This window comes from Ictalurus punctatus, chromosome 9 (genome assembly GCF_001660625.3).
Source record: "Ictalurus punctatus breed USDA103 chromosome 9, Coco_2.0, whole genome shotgun sequence".
NCBI lineage: Eukaryota > Metazoa > Chordata > Actinopteri > Siluriformes > Ictaluridae > Ictalurus > Ictalurus punctatus.
In genome coordinates, this window is record NC_030424.2 from 15,578,988 (window position 1) to 15,600,221 (window position 21,234).

Here is a 21,234-nt window from a genome sequence, read left to right on the forward strand (position 1 = left end):
TTTGACTACATGGAATGCATGACCACATGCCTGCGCTGAGACTGCAGACAGATCACTCCTGTCTGAAGAGACACTTGAATGCTAGAAGTGACACTTCAAATGCCAGAGTGGCTCCACTTGGTCTCAACAACGTCTCCAGAAGAAAAAAAAGTACCATTTTAACTGTCACAATAGTCACAACAGTCTCAACCAGGACAACACCTAGAACTAGAGCTTGGACTTGCTTACACAACACCCACACCACCAACATTCCTTCAATACATCTTCTATTTATTCCTCAATAACCACTTTATCCTACAGTATTACCCTGTATTCATCAATTTTTATCATATATTTGGGCAATTTCAATACAACTTCCACAGCTTGATCTTGCACAAGTAATTGCATATATCGGCACTTCTGTTATATACTTACACTTACGCACACATACATATATACATACATTATATATATATATATATACACACACACACACACACACACACACACACACACACTCACACGTATACATATATATACATACATATATACACATATATATACACGTGTATATATATATATATATATATATATATATATATATATATATATATATATATATATACATACATACATACATACATACATACACATATATATACACGTGTATATATATATATATATATATATATATATATATATATATATATATATATATATATATATATATATATATATATAGCAGAGAGAGAGAGAGAGAGAGAGAGAGAGAGAGAGAGTGTTTCTTTTTCGAACTTTATAAGTTTTCTTTTATGTCACAGACAGTCGTAAAAAGTATTTCACTGCACGTACTACTGTGTATGGTCGTGTGTGTGTGTGTGTGACAAATAGTTTGAATACATAACCTTTTCCTATTTATTTTTCTTTCATTTAAAAAAAAAAAAAAAAAAAAACTATATTAAATATCGTAAGGTACCCTAACCTGCAAAGTAATGCCAGTGTGTTGATTGTTTTAATCCTTATTGACCTTACTGATTTTTATTCATTCATTGTATTTATTAAGGAATCACTTGAATTTGGCTTCTTTGTTTTTCACAGGGAACTGGCCTCAGTAGGTTAATCTGACTTTCTCTTTTCATATGAATGTGTCATTGCTTTTGTTCATGTTGTGAATACACTGGAAAAGGGAAAAAGTGCTGATCATTAAAAATTAATCTGGTGAGTGTATTTATTTCCTCATTATTACACTTATTTTAGAAACCCTAGTTCACCGTTCAGTTTAAATTAATGAAAAAAATTGAAAATCAATCAATTTCAATGTGACAGAATTCCAGCTACATTAGACTTGAGTAGATATTTTTCACCATTACTTCTCGATGAAATTATGGACTCCATGTTACCTTTATAAAAAATAAATAATAATTTAAAAAAACCCTACAGAAACATACTGGCCTGTGTGGAAGAGAATAAAATCGATGGATAATAAGCAGAGATGGGTAGAGCGCAGTGAGGTTTCATTCCAGCATTTCACTGTTGACAATGTTTCTAATCCATGCCACCTGCTCAAACAGAAAGCCCCAAACACAGCGCAGCTCTGTCCTACCTCCATAATGAGTCAGACGCCCCACGGGACACTCACTGCTCCTCTCCCTCCTGTTATCACCCCTTTGCCGGCTCACTCGCTAATGCCAAACGCTAATCGCTACGGAAAACAAATAGCTAGTTCTCAAATGTTTGGAAAAGGCTTCGGTGTTTGCACCAGGGCCTAACAAAATAATTTTTACAAGCTATCCAGTTGTGATTAGGGCTGTGAGAATTGAATTTCCATGGCACTGATCATATTAATATTAGACTAATTAATTGTGCTGTTTAACTTTGCCCATTTGTCATTGTGTACCTTCTACACAACAGTACACTTAGCTGGAGACAGAGTTTGGCCAGCTTTTGAGCGCCTGTGTACCAAACAGCTGTCACATCATCATGTCTTGGTAGTTAGAATCATGGCTTTGTCCAAGTCTGCCTGTTCTAAATGACGAGAATAATTTTCTTCTTTTGGGCATAATTAGGAAGCCCTAATAAGTACAGTGTTGTGAAAAAGTACTTCTGTTTTTCATACTAATTAGCTATCCAACATCACCAATGTGAAAAACTAATTGCCCCCTTAAGCTTAAAATCTGTATGTGCTATTTTTAGCAGCAATAACTGCAACCAAATGCTTCCAATAACAGGAGATGTCTTTCACAGCACTGTGGTGGAATTCTGGCCCAGTCTTCTTTGCAGAACTGCTTTAGTTCAGCCACATTTGAGGGTTTTCGAGCATGAACTGCCTGTTTAAGCTCCTGCCACAGTATCTCAATTGGTTCAAGTCAAGATGTTGACTAGGCCACTTCAAAGGCCCCTTTTTGAGCCATTCAGAGGTCGACATACTCCTATGCTTTGGATCACTGTCTTGCTACAGTTGTACTTGAGTTTCAACTTATGAACTGAAGACCGGACGTTCTCCTTTAGGATTTTCTGGTAGAGAGTAGAATTCGTGTTTCCCTCAATGACTGCAAGTTGCCCAGGCCCTGAAGCAGCAAAGCATCCCCACACCATCACACTTCCACCATCATGCTTGACCATAGGTATGATGTTCTTTTTGTGGAATTCTGTTTGGTTTACACCAGATGTAACGGGACCCCTGTCTTCCAAACAGTTCCACTTTCAAATCAATAGTTCCCAGAACATTCTCTCAAAAGGTTTGAGGATCTTCGAGGTGTGTTTTTGGCAAAATTCAGATGAGCCTTAAATGTTCTTCTGGGTTGGCAGTGGTTTTCACCTCGCCACTCTTCCATGGACGCCATTTTTGCCCAGTGTCTTTCTGATAGTGGAGTCATGAACAGTGACCTTTAGTGATGCAAGAGGTCATGTAAGTCCTTTGATGTTGTCCTTGGCTCTTTTGTGATCTCCTGGATGAGTCGTTGCTGTGCTCTTGGTGGAATTTTGGAATGTCGGCCGCTTTTGGGAAGGTTCACTACTGTGCTGAGTTTCTCCATTTGGACATAATGGCTCTCACTGTGGTTCTTTGGCGTCCCAGAGCCTTTGAAATAGCTTTGTAACCCTTCCCAGACTGATGTATTTCAATCACCTTCTTCCTCATCATTTCTGGAATTTCTTTTTAGTTTTGGCATAGTGTGTTACTGGATAAACCTTTTAACCAACTTCTTGCTGTTGAAAAAGTTCTATTTAAGTGTTGATTTGATTGAACAGGGTTTGCAGTAATGAGGCCTGTTTGTGTCTAATCCAGCTGAACCCCATTATGGATGATGTTTCAGAGATTTGGGGAATTAGTAACTATGGGGGCAAATACATTTTCACACAGGCCCAGTTGGTATTGGTTAACCTTTTTCTTCAGTAAATAACTATCTTTTAAAAGCTACATTTTCTGTTTTCTCAGGTTACCTTTGTTTTATCTTAGATTTTGTTTTAATTTCTAAAACTATTTAGTACGAGATATACAGAAGAAATCAGGGCAAATACTTTTCACAGAACTGTATGTATGATGAGGCTGTACCGCAAGGCAAATATTTTAACGAAGTTACAATAATAGCAATATGAAACAGGTAGTCCTAGTGCACTGCGCTTTAGTAACTGCCACTGAAACTTCAGTGTGAGCAGTAGTGACATTATAAAACCAGTGAATGTATGAGCACATGATGAGCATACAGTTTGCTGAGGTAAGGAATGTACACTCTGAAACGTCACTTAATTTCATATTTTATTGAATTAGATTTGCATGTTATTATTAGTGAGAAAAAGTGAGATTGACAATGTGACAACTTGCTGTATTATTTTGTAGATTCGTTAATCATATCAAGGCAGTTCAATATCAGCTGACCTGTATGTGTGCCTGTGCAAAAGCAGGAGATCAACAATGAGAAAATGTAAGAAAAGAAAAAAGTAACACCAAAGCCAGGCACAAGCAAGATGTCGGACATCCCCCTTCCTTCTCCATAGATCCTTAGGGTTAAGTTCAGGTTGGGTCATATGACACTGTGTCAGAATTATCACTCAGTGGTGTTGACTGGAGCTGAAAGGGGACACTTAACCCCTTTAATCAGACTCAGCCAACAGTTTTTAGAGAAACTTGCACATTCAGTGCCCTCAAGTCACAATTTTAACCAATTAATTCTTAACTTGTGTGCTCAGTGAGCGAGTTATTCCATGAATATTAAAGATTGTATGCGAGTACATTAAGATGTCCTAGCATTAGTGTTTTGGATCAAAATGTTGTTTTGTTACATTTCTGAGCAAGCTGGTGGTTAACACAATTATTTAGACTCAACATTTCTGCACTTGTATGTCGTCCATACAATGAAAGTCTAAAAAAATGACTGTTTTAAGAAGGAATATACACTGTGGTAGATTACAAATGCAAATATATGCCACTATGTGCATGGAAGCATCCAAATATCCCTACTACCCTATTATACAGTAGTTGAAAAACAGTATACCAAAGGAGTAGTATGTCCTATTGTGTGTAGGCAAGAAATACCCGAATGTCGTACTGCTTCCGCCGGGATTCTGCAGTATGGAACCAACGCACACTTCGCTATCCCATAAGGCAATGGGACCGGCTCAGAAGAGCAGTCATAATAAAAAATGGCAAGCATGTCGGCTCTTAGTAAGATGTCGGTCACATGACAATACCAACATGGCGGCTGTAGTACATCCGGATTATATTCATGCTACACACTCAGTAAGCATCAACGTCAGTACATACTGTATCAATGGCTGAGCAGTAGGTAGTGAATGGAATGCAGAAAGGTATGGTCACAGTATGCGATTTCAAACACAACCTGTCAGAAATACTTTAATACACACAGAAGACTTGCTTGCTAAACTTGTATCTTGTCTTCTCAGAAATGGAGATATTTGGCATTTTTAAAAAAATCTCAGTTAGTTACTCTTACGTGAACCTCCACTGCTAGCATCATAAGGAGAAAATAACTGTCAATTTTTTTAAATTCCCATTACAATAATAATAATAATAAAGATTCACAGGAATGTGCCTTTAACTAATATGCGATGTGTTTTCTGAATAAAAGTAACTGAGCAGAGAGCTATGCTGATTTCTGATAGAATTACTGCCACTTGTTTAGCAATTCAAAGCATTTATTCACATCCTATGTTATCAGAAGTGACCTGGGTAATGTTCAATTTTTGTTACTTAGTCCTGCGAGATGATTTATATAAATTCTGTAATGAACACCAAGTACAGAATTTACACCAAACAACTATGTACCCTTATGTGGGGGGGGGGGGGGGGGGGGGGGGGGGTAAAGACTGATTAGCTGTTGCTCATTAGGAAGCGCATGATGCAACCTGCTGAAGTGTCTCCAGTGCCAGCAGAGCCACATATATTTGGTACAATAAACTATTTAATTTGTGTTTCCAGCTATGAACCAAATTCATCTAACCCCTCAGCTTCAAAAACAGAAAAACAAACAAACCAAACCCTCTTTATGCTGTTCATTTTACAGTGTTGTGTGCATTATAGCATTAATGCAAAAACACGGTGAAGAGAAGAATACATTTCACATCAATGAAATGCCATACATTCATACATGTAGTTTACTGGCTAAAAGTAGAGCACAGAAAGGGATAAGGCAAATAAAACTTGAAAATACAAATGGGCAGATGCATAAATATTCTTTTCTCAGTATGCATTGGGCCACACATGTCCATGAGCTGTTGTGTCATTATAATTAAATGTATTTAAAAAAAAAAAAAAAAAAAGTAAATAATAATAAAAAAAAAAAAAGTAAAAAAAAGTCCGAAAGCCACTCTGACTGACCCGAGAGTGCTGTTCTGATTGGACAGCTGTGTACTGGGTATAGTCTTACCATTAATTAGCTAAAATGGCGGCCCAGTCTAGCTGAGCGATAGTCCGCTCTGAGCTGCACAAAGGCATGCAGGAGATTCTTGTCCAGGTTTGTTAGCTGATCTCCAGAGCAAACCTGCTTCAGATTGTCAGGAACAACAACCAGAAGGTTACAGAGAGCGTGCAACGTGTCAAAGAGCTGCAGGACCAGAGGAACCTGAGAGAGAAATAGGCACAGTAATTACACACCTACAAATCCAGGCTGAAACAAAACCAGTAGACAAAGTGGTCATTTGGCAAATTATATAACTGCTATTGGTGCATGTGACAATTTGAATTGATGAATCAATTTAAAACGCAACGACTGAAATGTATTTGAGACGACAATTAGAAGTCAATCATCATCATCAACTGGTGTGTAAAATAATGAACATTTTAAAACTGATGTGTAAATAATTGAATAGGCTGCCAAGGTGATTTGCCCATAACTCTAATCCTTCTACAAGTCCTCTATTTCATTATCACCATTTACTGAATTAACGGTAGGCCTACTCTAGTTTCTGATAAAAAGACAGATAAATTGAATTATCATATAGAAGATTCAGCAGTATTCCCTTGTCAAGTCGTGATATAACGAGCTTCTGAGAAAAATGTTTCCGGGTCCAAGCTTCTACTGCGTTGGTTGACGTTCTCGTATTTTCAACATGCTGAAATGCTGTGCTTCTTGGTATTTTAATAGATACAAGTCCAAAAAATGATAACACTTAGGATCATGATTTTTCAATAGTACTACAGAACACAGTCAGTGTATTTTAGCAGCTTTTGGTAAATACAATTCATTTTAACATAATGTGGTTTTTACCCAACTGTAAATGTGTTATCTCAGACACTCTTGGGCTGCAATTTCATCTGTTCTCGTTGTCTTCGCCTTCTTCCACACGCACTCCATGTGGGCGCGGGACACATTTTACTCCACCCAAACCAATAAAGCTGCCATATGATATGATGGCGTATGATGGTACTTGTCTTTGCCGATTAGGCGCTCACAGGTGCTGTACCTCCCTGACTGACCCTCAATGTGTACCTATATTGAAAACAATTTAACTCTCACCTTAACATTTCTAAAAGACTTTGCCAGTGGTGTGTTCATATTAGCCAACGATACTTGTATAGCTAGTCAGGGGGTAGCAGATCATTATATGTCAACCAGCCTACTAACTTTGTTTGGATCCGGAAATGGCTTTACGCTATGCGTGAGGTCAGACTTAACAAGCAGATTGTCACATATGGTCAATTTTGACTGATGAAGAAACTGTAGAACTGGTAGGCACTACAAGTGGTTGAGAAAACAGCCTTGACGTGGTTTGGTAAATTCCCCACCCATATTCTGATGAATCCCGCCTCCTGTTTTGTGATTGGCCAGCAATTCTACTTCAGATCAAGTGAACATTAAAAAAGTGGTCGAGTTCAGTTTGTTTTTATAACAATATGACAGCTTCTATGGCTATTTCTATGGCGAGAAATGTCTATGGAACTCTATATAAGGTTTTTAAAAATCAATATTTCCTAAAAACTCTAAAATTGCATTATGTTTGGTTTAGTTCATCAACCATGGCAACAGTCGAACTTGAAAATTACTGCACTGCATTATTTTTGTCCCACTCATTCAGACACGTTTTGCTACGTTTGTCACACGGCTCAGTAAACCGGTTTGCTGTTGTACGTCCTCTTCTTTCATGCCATGTTTTATGTACGAGTCTACATGCATGTGTTCTGCATGAGAAATCGAATACAGTGCGATACCACTAATTACTGTGGCCATATTTCTAATTCAGCTGCAGCTTAAATTTTGACTGAAACTAGGTGTACTACAGTCAAAAAGTGGTCATGTAAATATTACAGAATAACTTGATATAATCATGGTATTATGGATAGCATGACAACTCAAATTACATCACCTCATTACCCAAGTTTTTACCCCTTAAATAACTTGAACTCTGACCCCTCCTTACCCGGAAGTCTTTGGCGCAGCGGCGGTACTCTGCCACATCGCAGATGGCCAGCATGCCTCCCATGGACGTGTAGCTGAACTGTTGCAGGTGCTCATGGATGAGCCTGTGAAAGCGCACACCCAGCTCAGCCAGCACCGTGTCCACATTTTTTCCATCCATAGACCTCCGTACACACTCCACCTGCTTACTCACGTAGGCACATACCTTAGAGCATGCCTAAGAAAAGAGCACACAGGAACAACACTGCAGCATCGTGTCTAATGCAAATGACAACCAAATGTAAGTTCTTATGATTACACTATATTTTGGGTATTTACAATACATTTGTACTATAATTCAGAACTTACTTAAAGATATTACTTACTGTAGTGTACTGTAGTGCAGTCATTGCATTGTTCTCATCTTCTGGCCTGAAGTCGGTTTTCTTTTGCTCAGTGGCCAGAATGTGTTTCATCTGGCCGATCATGCAGTTCAGTGTTCTAAACACGATCATCCAAGAAAGGCCAAATATAAGTATACATCCTAAATCAAGTTCGTTCATGCTTGATACTGCAGAAATATGAGCAATCAGGGTGTATCTCTGTTTTTAAAACACATGGCTACATGATTTTGATGAAGACAGGAATTTCTCAAAAATGCATCAGTATCGAGAGATAAAGAGAGATATAGAAGACTAACCGGTCAATGCCAGTGTCTAGTTTCACTTCCATCTGATCAATCACCTCCTTTTTCTTTTGCAAACACTCCGTAAGCTTAGGTGAAGCACTACAAGAATCACAGCACAGGGCATAAGAGTCAGTGAGGGGTACTTCATGATTTTGTTTTCCTGGATCACACTGATTCATCATTTACACTCACCTAATAAGAGGCATGAGATGATCATTAAACTGCTTATCAAAGAGATGAAAAATAGTGTTAGCCTGCTGCACCACATCCAAGAAATAGAGGTTGGCGTTTTTGGCATCTGCAGAAGGAATAGCTGTGAAACAAAGACATCGTTATGTTTGATAAAGTAACACCTCAAAAGATAAAGCCATAATTGATGTAATGTTGAATATTTTTCTATATCTTTTCTACCTGAAAGGCCAATCTCCAAAGCATAGTCAATATGGTCCACACAAAGGTGCTCTACAAGCAGCAGGAAGATAGAGTAGGCATTTTTAGGGAGATCAGCTGGGTCAGACAGCTATGAGGAGAGACACAGATATTAGCTTCCACAATCAATCTTGTCCCAGAATTTGAGAGGTTATAGAGCAAATATGAAACTTAGTTTTGCCTTGTTGCATCTCTGGAAGGCGTGACGTGTCTCCTGCAGCAGATTGACCACAACCTCCTGTGAGAGAAAGGTTTCTCCATGCGTGTCAATACTGGGACCCAAAGGCAGATTAGTGCGCTGCCTGATCCGCTCTTTCAGCTCCTGGATACTGTACGTGTTTATGTGAGAAAGAGAACGGCATATATTAATGCAAAGTATTCAGCTCATAAAGATACTCAAGTTATACAAGGATGAGCGAGAACATCAGTCTGTACTGAAACAGCACATGCTTGTGGTTTCTCTGCTTTAAATGAATACTTCAGAGTTTTTCAATCTAATCTCCATCTACTGCATCTGTAGCATAGGGGCAATTATAATGAACAACAATTTCCTCTGCAGAGAAATAAACCAAGTTCACTTATAGTGGAAGTCTACAGTCTGGTGTTGAATTCTGTTACAAATTAACGTGAAACCTGGATTTTTTTGTGAAACACCTTCAGGAATTCTCCTGCCAAATGTTTATGTGAATTAAGCTCTGATTCTGTATTAGTCATCCTTTCAGAAATAAGACACAGCAACGTCTCAGTTTCTGCCCAATTGTGCGCAGATGCCACAAAACTGTGTGTATGAATTATGTTCACGGTATTATCACGTGTCCGTCCCATCATAAGACCTTTACTGTGATATTTTTAGATTTGCAACAAGCTCGTCACTCTTTTCTCTGAAAAGAGTAATGTGACAATATTATTGGTTAGGGTAATCCCTATAGATGAAGCTGAAAGAGACTGGAATATTCCAGAAATTTTCACCATAAACGATGCACATGGCGTGTTAAGGGGTTAGATTAACGTATTTATTTATTTATTTTTACTAGCTAACATTAACATAATATCAGGATCAAGATCACAGAAGACTGGTGGCTGTTTACAGTTTTTCAATTGCAATATGAAACATTATTTGAAGGTGATATTTGCAAAGAGTGTCTTCTACAAATCGTGTTTCATATTGCCATTGAAAAAGTGTAAACAGCCACCAGACAGCATCTGTTACAACTACTAAAAATTGAGTTTTGCAATTCATTCTCCATATCCAAGTAATGTATTTTTTTTGAAGTGTCAAACATATATTAAACCACCAGACAAACGTTAGCATTTAAAAAGACCCCCCCTCCTCACCTTCCTGTGCCTACAGGACGTTTTTGGTGGTTCTTCGAGTCGTAGTATCGTTGCAGAATTGAAGCGCTACGAGACTGCAGATACTGCCGCTCCATGTCTATGTAGCTATCCAGGTAGGAGGAAAAGATGCTCTTAATCAGCTTGGATAGGAAGGTGTGTTTGTCCGAACCCAAGTTAAACTCCGTTAGTTTAGCAGCCAAAGCTGTGGTCCTGAAAGCAGAAATTCAAACTTTTTTTCTTTTTTAAACTTGCCAGACATTGTTAAAGGAGGTCAAACCACTGAGAGCTGCAATTCCGTTCACAGAAAACGAGATGAATACCTGGTGTAGAGGTCATAGAGGTTTTTGAGGTATTGCTCCAATTCACTGGAACGAGTCTCAAGTCCTTCTTTTACATGTGTCTAAAAGCATAAAAGTCAAGTCACTCCAGCTCTCAGAGAAGCAAATGATTTGGCAATATACGTATACTTTATATCGGCATGTGTAGTTTGGATTGTACCTGTAACTTGTTCTCAAAGATGTTTTGGATGAGTTTGGCCATGACCATTTCTGGGCTACAGAAGACCTCGCCCACTTGCTTATTGACCCGCTGACAGAGAAGAGCAGTGTCATCAAACACATCGCTCTGCAAGTATGCACCCTGAGAGAGAACACACAAAGATGTTATTGTATTATTTGCTGATAAAGGAATCAGTTTCTAGATTTCTAACTATCAAATTATCAGTTGCAGTCTAATATCTGAAATATAGTAAATATAATATGTGGGTCTATAGAGGGCTTACCTCTTGGCACTGCTTGATGTAGACATCTATACAATGGGCATAGCCCTGATAAAGAAAGCAGAGAAATATGAGACAATAATTATTAATTATAGACAGTTTCAGAGGATAAAGTGTGGTCGCTCTACCTCACCTTGAAATGTAGCAGGACTGCAGCCACTTCTCTCATGCGGCCTATTTCCCCTCTGCGCTGAGCAGCTGTGAACTCCTGGATCAGCTGCCGCTCCAAGTCATGGTATTTACCTTAAATCACCACCCACACACAGGTCATTTTTAAATGGACACATTGCTATCAGCACAGTCTATAGCAGGGGTGTCCAATGTTATCCGCAAAGAGCCGGTGTGGCTGCAGGTTTTCACTCCAACCAAGCAGGAGCCACACCTGATTCCACCTGTTTAATCAGATGATCTTGGCTTTCAATAGACTCAGGTGTGGCTTCTGCTTGGTTGGAATGAAAACCTGTACCCACACCGGCCCTTTCCGGATAAGACCTGACACCCCTGGTCTAAAGCATTCATGATTTAATGCTTTAAATTTCTACCTTGTCGTTTTTATCTTTCATAATTTGTGCTTTTTAATCAATTAAAAGGAATAAACACTCACTTGCTATCTTGGCCTTCACATCAGCAAATCTGGATGAAAATATTGAGAAGGACAGAGAAAGTAGTAAATAATAGAGAACAGTAATTAGCCATTCAGTTTGAAAACCTTGATTTGTAAAAGCCAGAGCTAAAAATCTTTTTAAAACATGGCAAATGAGATAAATTACAGCCTGAAAATGAAGTACATTTTGAAAACTTAGAATTATAAGGTTCTATGTGTTTGTTTTTTTTGTAAAAAACTAGTTCATGTTGTAAGTTTGTTAGTACCTGAATACTCAATTCAAATCAATTGTACAGCATTATTAACAATAGACACTGCCACAAAGCAGCTTTACAGAAATAAATACATCCAGGATATAAATTTGAAATGTATGAATTTATCCCTAATGAGCAATTCAGAGGCGACAAGAGTCGAATAAGTGAATGTTTATAAGAATATGTGAGATGGTTTACATCAAAATACTTCTTTAAACTCTACAATAATATTGGTTACGTCAAAATATTTGAAAAGCTGAAAAGAATCTACTTGGATCTTATTAAGGATCAAAACTTTATAGCTATATCTTAAAATCCACTGTTAAATAAAACCTTATAAATCCAAGGTCTTGATTCGTCATAGTCCAAGCATGACCAATTGCTTACTTTGATGCCTGATTTCATTCGCATTAATTTGTTTTAATCAAGGTACTCAAATCAAATGGTGTTTAGTTGTTAGCATTTTCCCAGGGTGGACAATGGAATTATAAATTCAGTACTTGCCTGGAAATATAACTGACTAGGTGCAAAATGGTAGCTAAAATAACATAAGGTATGGCAAAGTGTTAAGTGGTTACTGTAAGTATATTACTACAGACTAAAGCAAACGAACACAGTGTCTAATGTGTAATTGGGTTTGGGCTGCAAAAGGTCAGCAAGCTGTTGGTCACAGTTTCGACTATGAGCCGTGATGTTCTGTTCTCGCATGTAATGATATTATTTGAGTCTGGCTAACATCTTTATTTTCACTCAGTGGGTTTAACTGCAAGGTGATTTGTTATACAATTGCAGGCATGGGAGTCACATGACGGCTTTGCCCTACTGCAGTGAGGTAGGAAGATTTTTCCCCCCTGTTCCTGGATATTGAACCTACATGTCCTGTGGGCAGCTATGAGTAGAGAAACTAATAGTCAGGACACATAATCTGCTTGTCCCAAGTGCCCCGGCTAGTGATTTGTCCACCCATGTTATTTAGATTATTTTTCCCCTCCTAGTCCCACCTCTCTTCTCCCTCATCATCGCACACTGCTTACCTGTCAAAAGGCAACTCCTGAGCAATCAAGTGCAATTTCTGAATGATGTCAGCAGCTTCCTTTATCTGCCCAGAATATTAAAAATAGCAAAAGACATTACAACAAGAACAGATACACGTGAGTCAGAAATAAAGAGATGGTCATCTTGCTAACAGGGGAAAATGGACATGAGAAATGCCTTTGTGGCATTGTGGCACAGGCCTTAAACCTGAAGATCAGCTTACAGTAAATCTTTGCATCACTCCCTCCCTCCAATTCCTCCTTCCTCTTGTCCAGCACAGAGAAGACATGAGTGAGCCCATCAGAAGCAGCTTGCCTAACTCCCTGCTCTACCCTCCGCTGCCCATCTCACGCTTTACTCTCACTCTGTCGTAAGTATTATAAATGGACTATGGCTAATCCCATGGCAGCCTTACTAAATCGTCTTCTATAATCTGTCCCGATGGGCAGGTATGAGGTCTCACCAAATACAGGGCCAGACAAGAACATCCCACCGCTCCCTTCAGTGCTAACATATTGGGAGAACAGGATGGGAGAAGGCCCCAGCATCCACACATCTTCCACTCCTGCCTGCCTCAGCTAACATCATTACTGTGCTCCCATGAGGTGGATCCAGCTTTTTCTGCTCTCCTCATCGAGGTTTTCTAAGTATCTGTCCCCCAGCTAAGATTAGCTAAATCCCATGTAAGTGATGTAGCAGTCTCCCTGCAGTGGGGTTTTTTACCAGTGCTTGTCTTCACACTGTCTGAGGCCAGCCCTCCTTTTCGAAGGGATTAGGTCGGCCTTCCTTCCCTCTATTTCTTCTCCCCCTTTAGCTATTCACCACCATCTCCTTTCCCTGACCCTTCTCTTCTCTTCTGAAGGTGGGCTCATTTATGAAAAGAAATCTGAAAAGTCTGCTGGGTATATTCCCACGCGTCTCTCAGGGAGCGTGTTGGTGGTCTAATGCTAATAGCATATGATATGCAAGACTTACCACCCAAGTTACACCACCACGTAGTGACTTGAAAGATGCTTATGAAGTGGCATTACATATTGGAGTTGGTGTGCATCAATATTTGTGTAGACCTAACCATCTAATCTAATATCCTGTACCATTCATAGCAGCATCAAATATCCATAATGTTTTTTAAATTGCCATTAGACAAACATAGCTGATAATATAAAGAGTCATTAACAGGAAATAATCATTTTAGAGTGTAAATTTTAACCACAAACCTTCATTATCATTCCACAAACATCCAGCGTTTATAAATACTTAATCATCTTACTTTATAGATTGACAAAGCATAACACCAGGGTCAGGCTTGCCTATTTCACTAGATAATTTACACAAGTTGAAAAAACGATACCAGTAAAAGTACAACATAAGTCCAGTGTTGCACTTGTTTTTAACTACACAAGAGCAAGATAGCTGTGATGCATATCCTATAGTTGTTTGGTTGTGAACGGCCCAAGCTACATATCTTCAGGACGTGATGCCAGCCTAAACAGTGGAGCAGTATGGCACAATCTAACACAAAGGTCAGCAGCAGACTGAACAAACTATAGCTTTGTTTGAAATTGCATGCGTTTGTACCATTCTAGACATGTTTAAGTATAGTTTATATCAAGTGCATTTAACATGATTTCTCCCACAAATCAGTTATTTAAGGATGCGCATTTTGTCCACTTCCAGTACTCGCCAGAACTACATTGTTGTCTATGCTCATATACCATATGTGACACGGACATCTTTTGCTTCTGCAATGCATCTTGTTTCAGCGTCTCACTTGTTCAATATTACAGGCTGTTATAATGTTAGTTACAACATTATACAAAAAAAAACCCAGCGTAATAAAAATACAAGCATCATAATGTGAAGACCGGCTGACCAAAATCAATAAATTATTGGAGAGAAAGTGTGTCTCTCTCTGCTTTTCCTCCGGTTACCGTAATTACAGTAGTATGCACGCACTGCTGTTTGTATGGCTTACAGAAATGTGTAAAAGCACATCGTTAAGAGTCATGTCCTTAAAATGGAGAAGAAGAGGGGGAAAAAAACAAAACAAAACAAAACAAAAAAAAACCCACTGTGAGACAATCGTTTTAATGATCGATCATTCAAGTCTCTTCCGATTACTGGAACCCATGCCAAATACCATTCACCTCAAACTTTTAGATCACAACATGGTTAATATTTTTATGTTTAAAAGATCAACAGTTGACTGAAACTGCATAGTAGTTTAGTTCAGATGGGACTTTTATCCATCAGCAGTTGATTAATTTCTGAAAAAAAGTGTACATTCTAAAATAGACACACTAGCCTGCCTAGGACTACCTGTCTCCCACAACACAGGCATTGAGGATGGAGGGGCAGACAAAATCCTGCTAATGCAGGAGGCAGAGATCTAGGGGAATAAAATGAAATTTTCTTCCCATGAGTGAGGCTATATTTATTTGAGCCTGTATGTCCAGTCTCCTGAGCATCTTGAGCATCTCAGGGTTGAGGGGGAGGGGAAACACAACATAAAATGATTATTAGAAAGTAATTTAAAAAAACTCAAAACAACAAAACTGTAATTTAGAGGTGGGGAAAACGTCCGTCATTGATAGTTCATGTCCTTGGTCAGACTGTATATAGTTCATCTGTGCTAAATTCTTCTTTTGTCTATAATCTTCCACTATGTCAAAGTAAAACAAATTTTGATTTGAGTTTGTTCAAATATATGTATGTGATTTTAGAAACTGCGTATGACAACAACCACAATAATGCAGAGTTATGAATCAAATAACACATACCCATCCAATGACATCACAGTGCTTATTCTTTTGAATACTAACCTTCTCAGGGTTGTTAAAGACATCACTGCGCAACTCCCCATCCAGGAATTCATTGAAGTAAGTCATAAGTCTCTGGGCCTCCACAGCCCGCTGCCTTGGAGTGTTCACACCCTCCAGCTGGTCTCCCAGGTGACACACCTTAGTGGCCACGTAGCTGATGTGGTCATCCAGCTCTTGGAAATGCTGAAAGGCAACCTGTGGAAACAGCCAAAGATTCACAGCTAGCACAGTACACGGTGCACGACTTCTCAGGAAAAATCTCAATCTTTCACACTACATAAATTTAATCTCTTGTGATGAGTTATCAATTGCAGATGGGGCACATGCACTATATGAGCTTTCACCAGGAGAGATCTCCATCAAAGTTTGCCTGATCCCCAAATGCCTCTTTCATATGAAAATAAACATGAGAGTGGTCAATCGTGCAAGTTTGTGGCCGTCATTATGTTCAGAAACATGAAAAAGAAAGAATGTGAAAAATGTTGAGGAAATATTAATTGGGGAATTTTCTGTTCTGCAAAGAGAACTGGACCTATAATCTGGACCAAAAAACCCCAAAACAAAACAAAACAAACAAACAAACAAAAAAACACAACAAAAACAAAACCCACCACAATAATGCGCACTACATTCAGGCACCCCCAACCAGACCCACTTGGTTTAATCCATCAGATCATCAAACCTGGTTGCTCCTTTGCAGCTCCTGGACTTTATGTGCAAACTCTTTGGCTTCCCGATGGCACTGCTGTTCAAGCTTCTCAACTTTCCTCTGGATCCTCTCGTCCAGCAGTTTCAGTTCTTCTATGTGGTTAACAAACTCTTCTAGCAACCTGAGACAACAGGTATAACAATCACTATGGTTTGTCTACACACAGTGTTTTATTTTCAGAGCAATGCATCTAGAGAGGTAAAAAGATCAGTCAAAGGGTGATTGGGCATTTTCTGTACTCCTAAATTATGAGATTAATCGCCCCCTTCATATTCGCTTGGGCCTATCAGTGGAGATTTTTAAGCCTCAGCTGAAAACACATCTTTATACTTTGGCATTTGAATTGGAAGAACCCTGACATTTTTTTTGATAATTATCACACTTTCTATGTTTGTAGCAGTGGTACGTATGCGTGTTTTTATATAGCGCATTTAAAATCTGTTGTTTTTAAATGCGCTATATAAATTAAGTGAGTTGAGTTTAATTATTTTTCGACAAAAAAAATAATCTTATGATTATTAATGCATAACAAATTATTATTATTATTATTATTATTATTATTATTATTATTATTATTATAAAAATGCTCACATTTTAGCAAGTATAAGGATAGCAATTCATAATAGTGACTAATAGTGATAATATTTATTGCACTGTTGACACATACTTTGCCAGAAGTACACACGGTAAACGGCTGGTTATAGCGGACATACACATACCGGATTTCTAGTCTACAATTTCCAGGAATAAATATGTATAAGCCAGGTATTTAAGAACTGTATCTGACTATTAAAGCCCTCACACCAATAGCTACACTTCCTGAAAATGAGAAAAGACAGAGTCTATACAGAATTTTGGAAAACTGCAGGAACACACGGAGGAAGCATTACAATGTCTTAAAAACTACATTTACAGTGCTGGCAAAACAGCTAGTTGCCTGTTACCATAAACTGCAACTCCACATAAAAGTGGCCTTTTTTAATGTGCGAGTGTGTGTATAACATACTACTCAGAGCTTTGTCAGCTGCATTTCTAAGCACTTGCTGGACAGCAGAGTAAAAACCTTCATGTTTGGATTCTCTGGGTGGTTGAAAAAGGAGGGAAAAAAAAAAAAATCATTCCAAAGTGATGAGTGCAAAATCTCATATCACAATAATACCCCCCCCCCCCCCCCCCCCCCCCCCCCCCCAATGCTGAGTGCAGCTTAGGGTCTTTTCCCTTCTCTCTTTCACTGAGATTCGTTCTCTTCCATCATTTGTGAGTCAGCACTTCAGATGCTTGTATCAGCCTCTACACGGGTGAGAGGGTAGTGTAAAATCTGGGCTGATGTTTCTGCATTGCCAGACAGCACTATCAAAATTCAACAACATTAAAGTGAACTGTTGTAACATATCCAAGATAGACAGTTAGGCCTGACTGTCCTGCATCAGTTATTGTGAAGACCCAACAAGTATTATTGTTGGGGAATGCCCACAAAGTTTGTTAATGCCTGTTAGCACTGGTGTTATAGCAGCTCATAACAACCAAAATCCTTGATCATTAAGACATAAGTGGAAAACAAAGGAACAGCTTGACCACTGTTTCAAAGCACTGACACAGGAGACATCTTCCATGAATGTTAATTAATAAGCAAAATGGTCAAAATTTCCTCTTGGGGATCAATAAATTCAGTCAGTCCGTCTAACATCTGGCTGTAATGTGAGCGATAGGTTAATATTAATGAACTTGTTCGATGTTATTGTTTCTCAACACATTTACATGGACTTAAAGTAAACGGATTTTTAAAAAATGCGCTGTAGTTTTACAAAGAAAAAAAAACATGTAAATGTAAATGTGGTGACTTTTTTTTGTTAGGAGACATCTAACATTTATGGAAGGAGTCTCGGCTGTAAGCGAGATAGAGAGAGTAATCCGATCGAGTGAGGAAAGCGAGGGGGGAGCAAGAGAGAGAGAGAGAGAGAGAGAGAGAGAGAGAGAGAGAGAGAGAGAGAGAGAGAGAGAGAGAGAGAGAAGAGGGCAGGGGGGATTGGTGAGGAAATGACTGTTAATCACAACTGTACAGGATACAAACTGTACTGCAGTTTAAACTGCCGTAACATGACGACCTTTTTAGACTATTCCAACTCCTTGGAGTTGTAACTAAAAATTCTGGGATGGTCCAACCTCTTTATACACATTAATAATCAATGACTGGTGATCATTAATAATGAACATTAATGTTCTCCAGATTTAACAGTATTGCACACAGATGTGTATGGCAAATCTAGGAAAACCCGCTCTATGTTTCTGTGGCTAAATTCTGACAAACTTAGACCCCCGGCCATAATACTGTTTTTCTGAATAATTTACTTGTATACTCGTGCAGAGATCATGCTGGGTAAGAAGTCACTCTAATAAATTCTGCAAAATAGAAGAATATTTCAGTTCGGGAAAACTATAGCACAAAATGTCAGTGTCTCACCATGTGCAAACATTTTTCCCAGGCTTCCACAAGAGTAATTTTCCAGAAACTAACATTAAAGCATATTCTTACTTTTTAGGGTCAAATGCTTCTGCTCCTCCTTTTGAACCACCCCCTGGAGTTCTCCAAGCCAGTCGCTCAATGTACTCATCTGCATCAAACGGTTCCTACAGGAAAACAAACAACAATTACATATACAGATACATTGCATAGATTACACGAAGTAGGTACACTCAGCCCGATCAACAGGTAAACCTACCCTATAGGGTATGCAGATCAATTATTGAATGTAGCCCAGATGTTGCTATGCACGTCAGACCACCTTTACCCTGTCAGTCTGTCACAAGACCACCGCTGACCAAAATGCTATTTGGATGGTGGAAGATTTCCAGAATCACAGTGACATGGTAGTGCTTTACACTTACAGCCCACTATACTATACAGACCTGTGCTGTTGGTCTACTTTGTAGACATAGAGGTTGTGTCCCAAATGACACACTATGTACTCAAACATCTAGTCTATAAATTTTATAAAAGGTTATTTTTTCATTGAACATCGGAGTCTGATAGCCCCGCCCCCTCCGCAACGTAATTAAAGCTGTGACAGTTGAGTGCGTGAAGTGTCCAGCATTCGGCTGTGTCCGAAACTGCATACTTCCCTACTACACAGTAGGCGAAAAGCAGTACGCCAGAGGGGTGGTATGTCCGAATTCTCAGTATGTGAGAAACAGTAGGTGAGAAATACTCGGATGGCGAACTGTTTCTGGCGAGATTTTGCAGTATGCAACCGATACACACTACTCGAGTCAAACAATCCCATGATGTAACGGGACAATTGAGAATGAGCTCAGAAAAGAAGGGGGGGGGGGGGGGGGGGGGGGGGGGGGGGGGGGGGGGGGGGGGACGCAGAAGACAGTGTCGGTCTTTTTTAAAACATTAAACATTGGTTAAACAGGACTTGTTAAGCAATACCAGAATAAACTGTTAACTTGTTTAAGATTTGTGTGTTTATGATGACGTCGAAGGTCACATGACAATGCTAACATGGCGGATGTAGTATGCCCGGGATTGTAGTCACATTGTAATACACAATCACACTGATTAGTACGTACTGTCATAGTTTGCGATTTCGGACGCAGCCTTTGTTTTTCCGGTTTATTAAGTGCATCATCCGGGTATTTAAAGTGTACTTTATCTATCTGGCGTTGTCAGTGTGTACACACTACTCACACTATTTATACTATAAAATGCCACAGAATAGTGCATAAGTACGCGAATTGGGACGCACCTAGAGACTTGAGCTCTTTTTTCATGTACAGTGGGTATTAACTGTCGTATGTTACAAAGCGCATCTTTATAGTATACCTGGGGTAATGACTAGTGAGTCGAGCTGTAAGGTTGGTAATTGTGAGCAATGCAGTAAGGACAGACTTGAGCTCAGTCAATAACAAAATGACAGCACTGCGCTGATAACATTTAACCTTTAGTATGCTACAAAAAAGAAGGATAAGCTAATTAAAATGTAAATATACACTCAGCTAAGTAATAAAACAAGATATACATGTACTACTGAGATACACTGCTGTAACCCCCCCATCAATACACTCCATTAACTTTAGTTTTAACTACAAAAGCAGCAAAGTGAAGCATTTCGCCAAAGCACAAAATTGCATCCTAAATTGTCCTATACTCCTTACAAAGGTGCATTACATGCAATAGGAAATAATAGCTTTTACACCCTTTGTAAGTGCATTACATGTCAAAAACAGAGCCATTTGAGATTTAGCCTCTTACAGCTGCTCTGTTCACCCTGTTAAATGCTAACAGGCCAAAGTCGGCTAGTCTTTTATATAACACGCAAGATCATTTGTTGACACTTAATGTTAAATAATTTAGACTTTCATAAAAACTTAATGATTCCTTTTTATTAAGATGCTTGTTTTATTTACCAAGCTAGCTAACCAAGCTAACCTGCTAACTAGCTTGACCAAGTAACGCAACTTACCTCAAATAATTGCGCCGTCGTAGCCATCTTTCCTGAACAGAGAGATGTTGCTCAAGGCAAAAAAACTCTGACAAAAAGCACGAAGCTTTTCTAAAGCATACAGCGGATCGTAAAGCTAACGCTCATTCACCCTAAATCAAGGCCCTCTGCTTCCTGCGCACAGCTGCCATAACCGGGCCGGAAAGAGCGAACGAACAAAACTCGGCCTTCAGCAGCAGGTCTGAGATCAGTTCGCTGTCCTTTATTTATTACTGTTAGTGTGGTGTGTAGAGGCGTGTAACT

At 39.0% G+C, this 21,234-nt stretch overlaps 1 protein-coding gene across 1 annotated transcript; it reads right to left on the minus strand.

Annotated features, from left to right (window-relative positions):
- Positions 1–3,723: 3,723 nt before the first annotated feature.
- Positions 3,724–21,159, minus strand: exoc5 (exocyst complex component 5). The gene is made up of 18 exons (XM_017476763.3): positions 20,953–21,159; positions 19,020–19,114; positions 16,460–16,607; positions 15,778–15,972; positions 12,955–13,019; positions 11,667–11,695; positions 11,196–11,305; positions 11,066–11,110; positions 10,783–10,923; positions 10,605–10,684; positions 10,285–10,494; positions 9,131–9,278; positions 8,932–9,040; positions 8,713–8,833; positions 8,533–8,619; positions 8,219–8,333; positions 7,855–8,070; positions 3,724–6,059 (listed from the first exon to the last, which is right to left on the minus strand). The coding sequence occupies exons 1-18, from the start codon at positions 20,977–20,979 to the stop codon at positions 5,871–5,873; spliced, it is 2,130 nt and encodes a 709-aa protein (XP_017332252.1). The 5' UTR covers positions 20,980–21,159; the 3' UTR covers positions 3,724–5,870.
- Positions 21,160–21,234: the final 75 nt, after the last annotated feature.

Excerpts from the sequence above, each read along its gene's own strand:
- exoc5 (XM_017476763.3), bottom strand. The coding sequence starts at position 20,979 with ATGGCTACGACGGCGCAATTATTTGAG. Across the intron at positions 11,306-11,666 it reads TGTGAAGGCCAAGATAGCAA|GTAAATACCATGACTTGGAG; the intron begins GTGAGTGTTTAT and ends TGGTGATTTAAG. Across the intron at positions 10,685-10,782 it reads TCTTTGAGAACAAGTTACAG|ACACATGTAAAAGAAGGACT; the intron begins GTACAATCCAAA and ends TTATGCTTTTAG.